Source organism: Synchiropus splendidus, chromosome 1 (assembly GCF_027744825.2).
Source record: "Synchiropus splendidus isolate RoL2022-P1 chromosome 1, RoL_Sspl_1.0, whole genome shotgun sequence".
Taxonomy (NCBI): domain Eukaryota; kingdom Metazoa; phylum Chordata; class Actinopteri; order Syngnathiformes; family Callionymidae; genus Synchiropus; species Synchiropus splendidus.
Genome location: NC_071334.1, coordinates 1,448,668 through 1,459,341, shown reverse-complemented (window position 1 = coordinate 1,459,341; position 10,674 = coordinate 1,448,668). Strand labels below are relative to the sequence as shown.

General features: G+C 54.5%; 2 protein-coding genes across 4 annotated transcripts; both read right to left on the bottom strand.

Annotated features, from left to right (window-relative positions):
• Positions 1-15: 15 nt before the first annotated feature.
• On the bottom strand, positions 16-5,821 carry trmt1l (tRNA methyltransferase 1-like). 3 transcript variants are annotated; one of them, XM_053854579.1, is made up of 14 exons: positions 5,754-5,821; positions 5,319-5,396; positions 5,202-5,264; positions 5,026-5,139; positions 4,897-4,961; positions 4,675-4,831; positions 3,331-3,451; positions 3,195-3,274; positions 2,904-3,138; positions 2,433-2,836; positions 1,241-1,307; positions 961-1,172; positions 773-899; positions 16-619 (listed from the first exon to the last, which is right to left on the bottom strand). In XM_053854579.1, exons 1-14 carry the CDS (start codon positions 5,806-5,808, stop codon positions 454-456), a joined length of 1,944 nt encoding a protein of 647 aa, XP_053710554.1. In that variant the 5' UTR covers positions 5,809-5,821; the 3' UTR covers positions 16-453. The 3 variants fall into 3 exon arrangements, with proteins under 3 accessions (XP_053710554.1, XP_053710564.1, XP_053710546.1); XM_053854589.1 differs by having other exon boundaries at positions 5,202-5,260; XM_053854571.1 differs by having other exon boundaries at positions 4,897-5,139; positions 5,202-5,260.
• Positions 5,822-6,261: 440 nt separating this feature from the next.
• On the bottom strand, positions 6,262-8,410 carry prpf38a (pre-mRNA processing factor 38A). The gene is made up of 10 exons (XM_053854615.1): positions 8,039-8,410; positions 7,699-7,858; positions 7,313-7,434; positions 7,165-7,250; positions 6,995-7,105; positions 6,828-6,934; positions 6,728-6,754; positions 6,560-6,651; positions 6,450-6,492; positions 6,262-6,390 (listed from the first exon to the last, which is right to left on the bottom strand). The coding sequence occupies exons 1-10, from the start codon at positions 8,166-8,168 to the stop codon at positions 6,348-6,350; spliced, it is 921 nt and encodes a 306-aa protein (XP_053710590.1). The 5' UTR covers positions 8,169-8,410; the 3' UTR covers positions 6,262-6,347.
• Between the last annotated feature and the right edge of the window lie 2,264 nt (positions 8,411-10,674).

Below are 10,674 nucleotides of genomic sequence, written 5' to 3'. Positions count from 1 at the left end.
GAGGAGCCGCCCTCCTCCTCCTCCTCCTCCTCATCACTCAGTCCGACACACGCGCTGACGTCAGCCTTCAACAGGTCCGCGCTTCAGCGGCGGTTACCGTGGCGACCGCGGGGAACCAGGTGAGCCGCTTTTGCCGTCGAAACTGGCGGGACATTCTTGGAAGTCTGATGTCGTCATCGCGAGCGACTTCTGCCGCGTTTGGCGGCGGCGACGTTCACTCGCTCGTCCGCTGAGTTTACGCTGCTCTCGAGCGACCCCTGCTGGTGAGACGCGACAGACGGACCCGCGTGTTCCGGTCGATTCAATACGGTTTTTAGATGTATATATATATAAATTATTCTCAGGTCTCTGCGAAAGGTTTCAGACTCGCACACGGGCGGCCACTGAGGTCAAAGGTGAAAACACCAGCGTGCACACAAACAACATTTATTGGCTCCGATTTCCTCCCTGCCTTCAGGGGCGCTGCGCGGCCTGGCTGGTGCAGGTGGGCGCGCTGTACTTGGCCAGAGTGGCCTTGAACTGCTGCAGCGTGGCGTCGGTTCGGACGCCGGTGGGGTCGAAGTGGGTGCGGCTGACCCTGAAGCCGGCCTCCGTCAGGTACTGCAGGAACTTGTTCAGCCTGGGGGGGAGAGAGAGAGAGAGAGGGGTGGTGACCTCCAGCTGCTCGCGGCTCTTCTCTTTCTCTCCACTTCGTCCAAAGGTTCTCAGGCGATCTGGTCTCCCTCCTCCCAGTGGGACCTGGAGACCCTCGCCGCCGCGGCCACTCACTCACTTGGGCATGTTCATGCCGCGGATGCTGTGGCGGTGGATGCTGTAGTAGAAGGGCGGGTGCTCCAGCGCCGCCTCGGCCTTCAGCTTCTTCAGCACGCTCCCCGACTCCTCGCCCGTCTTCCTCTTCCCTGCACCAGAGCCACAGGCGGGTTCAGCCGGCGCCCAGCCGCCCGCTGGAGAGGGACTCACCCGGGTGCTCCGCCCACTCCTCCTCGCTCTGCAGCGTCTTGATCACCACGCCGCACTCCACTGTGGAGGCCCCGCCCACCAGGGACTTGAGCGTGGCGCACTCGGACTCGGCGACGAGCGTCTTGATGAGCGGCAGGATGTCAGTCATGTTGTGCCGCAGCGCCGCCGACAGCATCCGCCGCAGGAAGCCGGTGTTGAACAGAGGGCCGGACCTGCAGGCACGGGGGTCACGCCGGGGTCAGGCCGGGGTCAGGCTGGAGAGGAGGCGTGGAGAGCTCACCAGAGGGGACCCAAGTGCACCGCCGTCTTCCCCGGCAGAGTCCCATGACACGTGCAGGGCAGCGTGTCTGCAGGAGGAGAGACAGGACTCAACGCTAGTCACCGCTGACGTCTCCACAAAACTGACGCCTCCACACCAGTGGTGACTCCACAAAACTAGTGACTCGACAAAACTAGTGACTCCACACCACTGGTGACTCCACAAAACTGACGACTCGACAAAACTAGTGACTCCACACCACTGGTGACTCCACAAACTGATGACTCGACAAAACTAGTGACTCCACACCACTGGTGACTCCACAAACTGATGACTCGACAAACTGATGACTCCACACCATTGGTGACTCGACAAAACCAGCGACTCAACACCACTGGTGAGTAGACAGCACTAGTGACTCGACAAAACTAGTGACTCCACACCACTAATGACTCGACAAAACTGATGACTCGACACCACTGGTGAGTCGACACCACTAGTGATTCGACACCACTGGTGACTCAACACCACTGGTGACTCCACAAACTGATGACTCCACACCACTGGTGACTCCACAAACTGATGACTCGACAAAACTAGTGACTCCACACCACTGGTGACTCCACAAAACTGACGACTCGACAAAACTAGTGACTCCACACCACTGGTGACTCCACAAACTGATGACTCGACAAAACTAGTGACTCCACACCACTGGTGACTCCACAAACTGATGACTCGACAAACTGATGACTCCACACCATTGGTGACTCGACAAAACCAGCGACTCAACACCACTGGTGAGTAGACAGCACTAGTGACTCGACAAAACTAGTGACTCCACACCACTAATGACTCGACAAAACTGATGACTCGACACCACTGGTGAGTCGACACCACTAGTGATTCGACACCACTGGTGACTCAACAGCACGAGTGACTCGACACCACTAGTGACTCAACACCACTAGTTAGTCGACAAAACTGATGACTCGACAAAATTTGTGACTTGACAAAACTGATGACTTGACAAAATTAGTGACTCCACAAAATTAGTGACTCGACACCACAGGTGACGCAACACCACTCGATACCACTGGTGACTCGACACGATGCTCTCCAGACAAACAGTGACTGAAGACGCCGAGCAACGACTCGTGAAAGGACTCCACACGAGGACCAAGGAGCCACCAGCACAAGTGAGTGTACTCACCGTCCACCATGTTGCCCAGCTTGAGGAAGAGCCGCTCCTCGCACCACTGACAGTGCACCAGCCTGCGCAGCTTCTTGGCCGACTCGTCGGCCTGCGTGGGGCCTCGCAGGACTCGGACCACCACCAGGACGAAGTGCTCCAGCGCCGCCGCCAGCAGCACCTCAATGCCCTTGTTGCAGCGGTTGGCGGCGCGGGCCACGCTGGCCAGCACCACGCGGGCCGCCAGCTCCCGGTAGTACTCGGTGCGGACGATGTGGCAGCCGTAGTGGCGCAGCGTGACGTTGGGCGACTTGGCGTACAGCGAGCCGGTGTCTGTGGACGTGACGGAGACGATGCCCAGGTTACGGACGTTCCTGAAGGCGGCGTCCAGGTAGTTGACGGCGCTGCCGAAGGGGTCCAGGTGGCTGGAAGAGAGGAGGCCAGACTCGACGCGGCGCTCTGCTTCAGGTCGGTGACTCGGGCGGCGCTCACATGTAGTCGAAGGGCCGCAGGTGCATGACCACGTTGGCGTCCATCTTGGCCACCTCCACCGTGGCCACCGCCACCGCGTCCTCGTCCCCCTCGGGCCCGCAGGCCGCCCCCTCCACCCGGATGTGGTTGAGCTTGCAGTTCTCTTTGATCATCTTCATGCAGGAGTCACTGATGTCGGTGATGGTGACTCGCACGGCGCCGCGCAAGTGCTTGGCCCACTGGAGCCCGGCGATCCCTGCAGGACAGATCGGTCAGAAGCGCTGCGGCCGCCCCTGTGAGCGCCGCTCTCACCTGTGGCCCCGAAGGCGTCCAGACACTCCAGCGGGTGGCGCTCTTCAGCCAGGACGGCCAGCGAGCAGAAGACCAGCTGCCTGCAGCCACACGCACCCGTCACTCTCCCGCCAAGTCCCGCCCGCCGCCCGCTCACCTGTTGTTCCTCATCTTGCGGTTGAAGTACGTGTCGCTCTTCAGGGGCGTGTTGTGGTTGGGCACCAGCTGCACGTTGGTCCCCAGCTCCTTCATGATCTCACAGGCCTGGTCAGTCGCAGCTGCGGGGGTCACACGGAGAGAGAGCCGTGACTCACTCCGCAGGGAGCCGTGGCTCTGGCCGGGAGTCACTAGATATGGAGAGTCGCTAGATGTGATGAGTCACTAGATGTGATGAGTCACTAGACGTGATGAGTCACCAGATGTGATGAGTCACTAGATATGGAGAGTCACTAGATGTGATGAGTCGCTGGATGTGATGAGTCGCTAGACATAATGAGTCGCTAGACGTGATGAGTCACTAGACTAATGAGTCACTAGATGTGATGAGTCACTAGATGTGATGAGTCACTAGATGTGATGAGTCGCTGGATGTGATGAGTCGCTAGATGTGATGAGTCGCTAGATGTGATGAGTCACTAGATGTGATGAGTCGCTGGATGTGATGAGTCACTAGATGTGATGAGTCGCTAGACGTAATGAGTCACTAGATATGGAGAGTCACTAGATGTGATGAGTCGCTAGATGTGATGAGTCACTAGATGTGATGAGTCACTAGACTAATGAGTCACTAGATGTGATGAGTCGCTGGATGTGATGAGTCGCTGGATGTGATGAGTCACTAGACATAATGAGTCACTAGATGTGATGAGTCACTAGATATGGAGAGTCACTAGATGTGATGAGTCGCTGGATGTGATGAGTCGCTGGATGTGATGAGTCGCTAGATGTGATGAGTCGCTAGACGTAATGAGCCGCTAGACGTAATGAGTCATTAGACGTAATGAGTCACTAGATGTGATGAGTCGCTAGATGTGATGAGTCACTAGATGTGATGAGTCGCTGGATGTGATGAGTCACTAGATGTGATGAGTCGCTAGACGTAATGAGTCACTAGATATGGAGAGTCGCTAGATGTGATGAGTCGCTAGATGTGATGAGTCACTAGATGTGATGAGTCACTAGACTAATGAGTCACTAGATGTGATGAGTCGCTGGATGTGATGAGTCACTAGACGTAATGAGTCACTAGATTGATGAGTCACTAGACGTGATGAGTCACTAGACTAATGAGTCACTAGATGTGATGAGTCACTAGATGTGATGAGTCACTAGACGTGATGAGTCACTAGATGTGGAGAGTCACCAGATATGGAGAGTTACTATGCAGGAGGAGCGGCTAGTTATGAGTCACTGGACATGAAGAGTCACGAGGCAGGACGAGCGGCTAGTCATGAGTGACGAGGCAGGACGAGTCGCTGGGCAGGACGCGCGGCCTCAGTACCTGGGGGGTCCGGCGTGGCGCCGCAGCTCCCGGTGTAGCTGGCTTCCGTCTCGCCCTTGTTGACGTGGCGCTTCAGGTGACCCACCATGTCGGTCTTGCGCGCAATGGTGACGGCGCACACCACGCAGTGGTAGTGGGCGCCGTGTCTCCCCGGGACCTGCCAGAGTGAGCAGCGGGTCAGGAGACGGGCCTCTCCCCTCCCCCCCCACCCCCGGGACACACCTGGTCCGAGCCCGGGCCGGGCCTGGGGCCCCTGCAGGGCAGGTGGCAGATGCACATCCTGTGACCTGGAAGAGAGAGGAGAGAGGCGGGTGACGGCGCCGGCCCTGGAGCCTCTTCTCCAGCGCCCACCTTCAAACTCCACGTAGACCTTCCAGTGCAGGTTCTGCAGGTGGCGCCGGAGCTTGTGGCTGTAGCAGGCTTTGAACTTCTCCTCGGGGCACAGCGGGCACGACTTGCGACCCGCTGCAGTGGGACATCGCGCCGTCAGTCTGGGCCTCACGCCCCTCCCACCCTCGCCCGCTCACCTCCGCCCAGGTCCACCAGCAGCTCCAGGCCCTCCAGCTTGCTCTGGATGGACACGTGTCTGTCTGAAAGGGAAGGTGGTGACTGGCACTGATGACGTCACTCAGGCGCGGCCGTACCTGCAGCGGCGGCGGAGGGCTTGTCGCCCGCAGGGTCTTGTGCCGCCGTGGGTCCGGCGGGTGGCCCGTCCGAGTCCCCTGCGGGTGAGACGACAGGAGGGAACCAGTCAGAGCTCGCTTCCCTGACTCCGCCGGGCCGGTCCACGACCGGACCCCGGGAGCCACGGTGATCGCGACGGACCCCCGAGCCGCGGCTCCTCGCTACGGTCCCGGGGCGCCGCACCGCTCACGGCCGCGTTTCCCGCTTCTTGGCCGAGGACTGTTTGGGTCCTACGGCGGAGCTCCGCGGTGAGGCCCTCGGAGAGTTGGGCAGTTTCAAACGCAAAAACCGGCCGAACTCGACTCTGGACGAACTCACGCAGCCGAGAGGCTGATGGAGGAGGGTTCGCGCGGCGGACGGGCGAGTCAACGACCGGAGACGGGCGCTTTACTCACGTCGGACGGGAGCGTCCTCCTGGTGTAGCTCCGCAGAGGCTTTGTCGTCCGCCATTACTAGCGCCACTACGCAGATGGCGCGCGGCTTTACGCTGCTGACGTAAGGTCCGCAAAGGAAAAACGCGCCGCTGCCAACAGGAAACGAACAGAATTGTACAGATGACAAACTCGCTGTGGAGTGAAAATGGCCTGGAAAATATCCAGAACATTTTGTGATTACAAGGTCGTTGGGCTGAATTTTGGTTCCTGGTTCTAGCTCTTCACTGAGATGCTGCAGCTCTCCTCCGAGTCTCTCGTGGGTGACAGAGTGCTGGCAGAGCGACGGCTCACTGCACAGGCGGGTGCAGGGCTTCTGGCTCAGCGAACAAGACCTTGGCCCTGCGCCTCATCTCCGACCTGGACATGACTCCAGCTGACGGAGCAGCAGACCCAGCTACAAGGTGTGAGAGGTGGGGACACCCTGGACAGCCCTCCAGTCCAACACACGCACACACGCACACACACGTGTTGTAAAAGTTGAGTTTATTCCTGTACAAAGTCCCAGACTTGGTCTAGGCCCAAATAAAAACACAAAAGTGACAACACACAGCAGCATCAGTTGTTTCTCCGACTCTTCTTGTGGCTCTTCTTCGAGCTCCTGCAACAGAGACACATGTGAGGACGAGCCCTGCGGCGACAAGAGCCTGGCACACGCACCTCTCCTGGGACTGGCTGCGGTGCCGGTGGCTTCTGTGGTGACCTGGTGAAGAACACAGCAGAGTCAGAGCAGGTCAGAGGTCGGAGGCTCATACGTTCGCTCCGTCTACCTGGAGACTTGGAGCGGTGGCGCCGCTCCCTGGAGCGGCTGCGGTGCCGGCGCGGACTCTTGCTGCGGTGGCGGTCCCTGCGGGGGGAGGGGCTGCGGCGCAAGGAACAAGGTTAGCGGGTCACGGGGAACAAGGTTAGTGGGTCAGCAGAACAGACGCGGCACCAACCTGCGTCTCTTCGGGGACCGGCTGCGTCTGTGGGGAGGGGAGACGGTTAGCGCGTCTAACACGAGAGGTGGGGGGTTCAGAGGAGGGGTGTGAGCGGCACCTTCTGGGGGAGCGGCTGCGTCTGTACCGGGGCGACGGCGAGCGCCGCGGCCTGTCGCTGTCCCTGTAGCTGCGTCGGTGAGGCTCCGGGCTCTGAAGTCTCTCCGGCTGCCAGCAGAAAGGCACCGTCACCTCTGGACCCGCCGCCGCTTGCTCTGGTCCACTCACCTTCTCGTCCTCTTCATCCTCCTCCTCGCTGCTCTCCACATCGTCCAGGTCTTCCTCCAGAGCGCTGATCCTGGGGTCCAGCATCTCGCCCTCCTCCAGGACCTGCCGCTTCTGCAACACAGGCACGGATGAAGCCTCCTGCAGGGGGAGGGGGGGCCACGCCCACGCACCTGAAGGCGAGGCAGGATGATGTCACACACTCTCTCCGAGTGAAGGAGCTCGTCGATGTACTCGTCCACGTGCATCAGCTCGAACTCTGGAAACACAGGGCGCAGGTGGGTGGCGCTGCAGAGGTGGGCGTGGCTGGGAGCCGCTCACCTCCGTTCCTGTTCTGAGTCTTGATCTTCCTGTAGTCGTTGTACAGCGGCTCCAGATACTTGTAGCAGTCCACCGCCGTCCCCGTCAGCCGCATGTACATGGCCCCCAGCAGACGCACGTACCTGCGGGACACAGCAGGGGTCAGCAGCGAGCCCCATGACCCCCAGCGCTACAAGGAAGTGAGCGAGCGGCTGGACTCAAGGAGCGGAAACCCTGGAGTGAAGAAGCACCCAGAGAAGGCAAACCTCCAGCCGAAGCCACAGTGGCCCCGGAACCACCAGGGGACAGGGGACCTTGACAGTCTGCACCTGATGAGCTGACCGTCCGCCTCGGAGGCTCAGCCCCTGCCGCATGTTCATGCTCCATTCACACCCGTGCTCGCTCACTTGAAATCCTCGTTCTTGATGAACTCCACGATGATGTCCTTCTCCGGCTGGATCTGCAGCATCTTCAGCGTCAGGCAGAGGAAGGGAGTGGGCTTGATGTTTCCCCCGAAAACGCCGCCGATGTAGCGCAGCTCCATGGCCTTGTCCACGATCAGCTCGGCTGCGGGAGAAGGCAGAAGGTCTGGAGCTGCTCTGGTTGGTGCGGACTGAAGCCGAGAGGCCACTACACTCAGCAGCTCCACAGAGCAGCGCAGTAAAGCTGCGCGCCGCACGCGAGGCCACAGGAAACAAAAGCAACAAGCGCTAGCATGAGCTCCATGCTAGCGCCGGCGCCACTCACAGGTCAGGCCGAAACACTCCTCCTTCCAGTATTTGGACTCGTAGATTCGGGTCCGGATGATTTTCTCCACCAGGTACTGCGGGTTTGTCCCGTGTATGCTGTTCGCATCCTTCACAGTTCGGTTCGCCATCGCTCCGGAGAGGCTAGCTGTGCTTTTCCCCGAGCTCGGCAATCGACTTCCGGTTCAAGTGGGACACGCGAACGGGGCGGGGTCTTTACCGTCGCTCCTGTAGGGGCCGCTGTTTCACACCGTTCTATTTAAAAATGTATGACTCTCCTCTTCATGTTGACATACACGAGAAGAGATCAGTTGTCGGTGTTGTCATTGCCCTTGTCACTGCCCTATTTGCTTCTTCATCCCGTTTTGCTTCCAGGGCTCAGTTTTATGACGTCATTTCCTGTCCGCATGCGCACATTGGTATTTCAAGACGTTATTTCCGTCCACATGCGCACATGGGTGCAGCTGCTTGACACATAAATTAGAATAAAATTAGCAACGTTACGCCAAAATTACGCCACGCCTCACTACACGCTCGTATTTCATCAAGAGAAGCAGAATTTGAATTACTAAAGTACTACGCCGACGCATTAACTGTATTTCAACCTTATTTTATATATATCACTATATTTGACTTGTATTCAACAATTCGGATATTTTAACAAGATTTTGTTTTGTTTGATGAATCGTCCAAAGGAAACTTTTGTGATGGTCACCTTGTTTATTTGTTCATCTTACAGCCTGTTAGTCCTTCTTCTTGTTTATTTCTTTTTCTCTATCGACACCTAGTGGTCAATTTACAAACATCACTGATTGTCACAGATTTCAGATAAAATAATTGGATTTTTCTGTGCAATTTGCATGCAGTTTTCTATCTTGCCTACGAGGTCTCAGTGGTTAATTTGGTTTATTGCAACCAAATAAACAACAGGACAAACGTCTTTTTCATTGAATCACAACTTTTCTGAGGATTACATTTTATTAACAAAACATGAAAACACACAAACATTATTTATAAATGACTAAACTTATTTTATATACAAAACATCGTAGACAAGGTAGAAAACTGCGTGCAAATTGCACAGAAAGATCCAATTATTTTATCTGAAATCTTGTTAAAACATCCGAATTGTTGAATACAAGTCAAATGTAGTGATATATATAAAATAAGGTTAAAATACAGTTAATGCGTCGGCGTAGTACTTTAGTAATTCAAATTCTGCTTCTCTTGATGAAATACGAGCGTGTAGTGAGGCGTGGCGCAATGACGTTGCTAATTTTATTCTAATTTATGTGTCAAGCAGCTGCACCCATGTGCGCATGTGGACAGGAATTTACGTCTTGAAATTCCAATGTGCGCATGCGGACAGGAAATGACGTCATAAAACGGAGCCCTGGAAGCAAAACGGGGTGTCACTGCCCTATTTGCTTCTTCATCCCGGTTTGCTTCCAGGGCTCAGTTTTATGACGTCATTTCCTGTCCGCATGCGCACATTGGTATTTCAAGACGTTATTTCCTGTCCACATGCGCACATGGGTGTAGCTGCTTGACACATAAATTAGAATAAAATTAGCAACATCATTACGCCACGCCTCACTACACACTCGTATTTCATCAAGAGAAGCAGAATTTGAATTACTAAAGTACTACGCCGACGCATTAACTGTATTTTAACCTTATTTTAAATATATCACATTTGACCTGTATTCAACAATTCGGATATTTTAACAAGATTTCAGATAAAATAATTGATCTTTCTGTGCAATTTGCACGCAGTTTTCTATCTTGCCTACGACGTTTTGTATATAAAACAAGTTTAGTCATTTATAAATAATGTTGGTGTGTTTTCATGTTTTGTTAATACAATGTAATCCTCAGAAAAGTTGTGATTCAATGAAAAAGACGTTTGTCCTGTTGTTTATTTGGTTGCAATAAACCAAATTAACCACTGAGACCTCGTAGTCAAGATAGAAAACGGCGTGCAAATTGCACAGAAAGATCCAATTATTTTATCTGAAATCTGTGACAATCAGTGATGTTTGTAAAATGTCCACTAGGTGTCGATAGAGAAAAATAAATAAACAAGAAGGACTAACAGGCTATAAGATGAACAAATAAACAAGGTGACCATCACAAAAGTTTCCTTTGGACGATTCATCAAACAAAACAAAATCTTGTTAAAACATCCGAATTGTTGAATACAAGTCAAATATAGTGATATATATAAAATAAGGTTAAAATACAGTTAATGCGTCGGCGTAGTACTTTAGTAATTCAAATTCTGCTTCTCTTGATGAAATACGAGTGTGTAGTGAGGCGTGGCGCAAAGACGTTGCTAATTTTATTCTAATTTATGTGTCAAGCAGCGACACCCATGTGCGCATGTGGACAGGAAATTACGTCTTGAAATTCCAATGTGCGCATGCGGCCAGGAAATGACGACATAAAACTGAGCCCTGGAAGCAAAACGGGATGAAGAAGCAAATAGGGCAGTGACACGGGATGAAGAAGCAAAAAAAGGGCTCAGTTTTATGACGTCATTTCCTGGCCGCATGCGCACATTGGAATTTCAAGACGTCATTTACGGAGTCTATAATAATATTAACTGAGACCTCGCAGGCAAGATGGAAAACTGCA

Coding starts and splice junctions, on each gene's coding strand:
- trmt1l (XM_053854571.1), bottom strand. CDS start 5,808: ATGGCGGACGACAAAGCCTCTGCGGAGCTACACCAGGAGGACGCTCCC. Junction 5,397..5,753: donor GGAGGACGCTCCCGTCCGAC/GTGAGTAAAGCG, acceptor TCTCACCCGCAG/GGGACTCGGACGGGCCACCC. Junction 3,452..4,674: donor CGCCACGCCGGACCCCCCAG/GTACTGAGGCCG, acceptor TGACCCCCGCAG/CTGCGACTGACCAGGCCTGT.
- prpf38a (XM_053854615.1), bottom strand. CDS start 8,168: ATGGCGAACCGAACTGTGAAGGATGCGAACAGCATACACGGGACAAAC. Junction 7,859..8,038: donor GGAGTGTTTCGGCCTGACCT/GTGAGTGGCGCC, acceptor CTTCTCCCGCAG/CCGAGCTGATCGTGGACAAG. Junction 7,106..7,164: donor TCATCCTGCCTCGCCTTCAG/GTGCGTGGGCGT, acceptor CCTGTGTTGCAG/AAGCGGCAGGTCCTGGAGGA.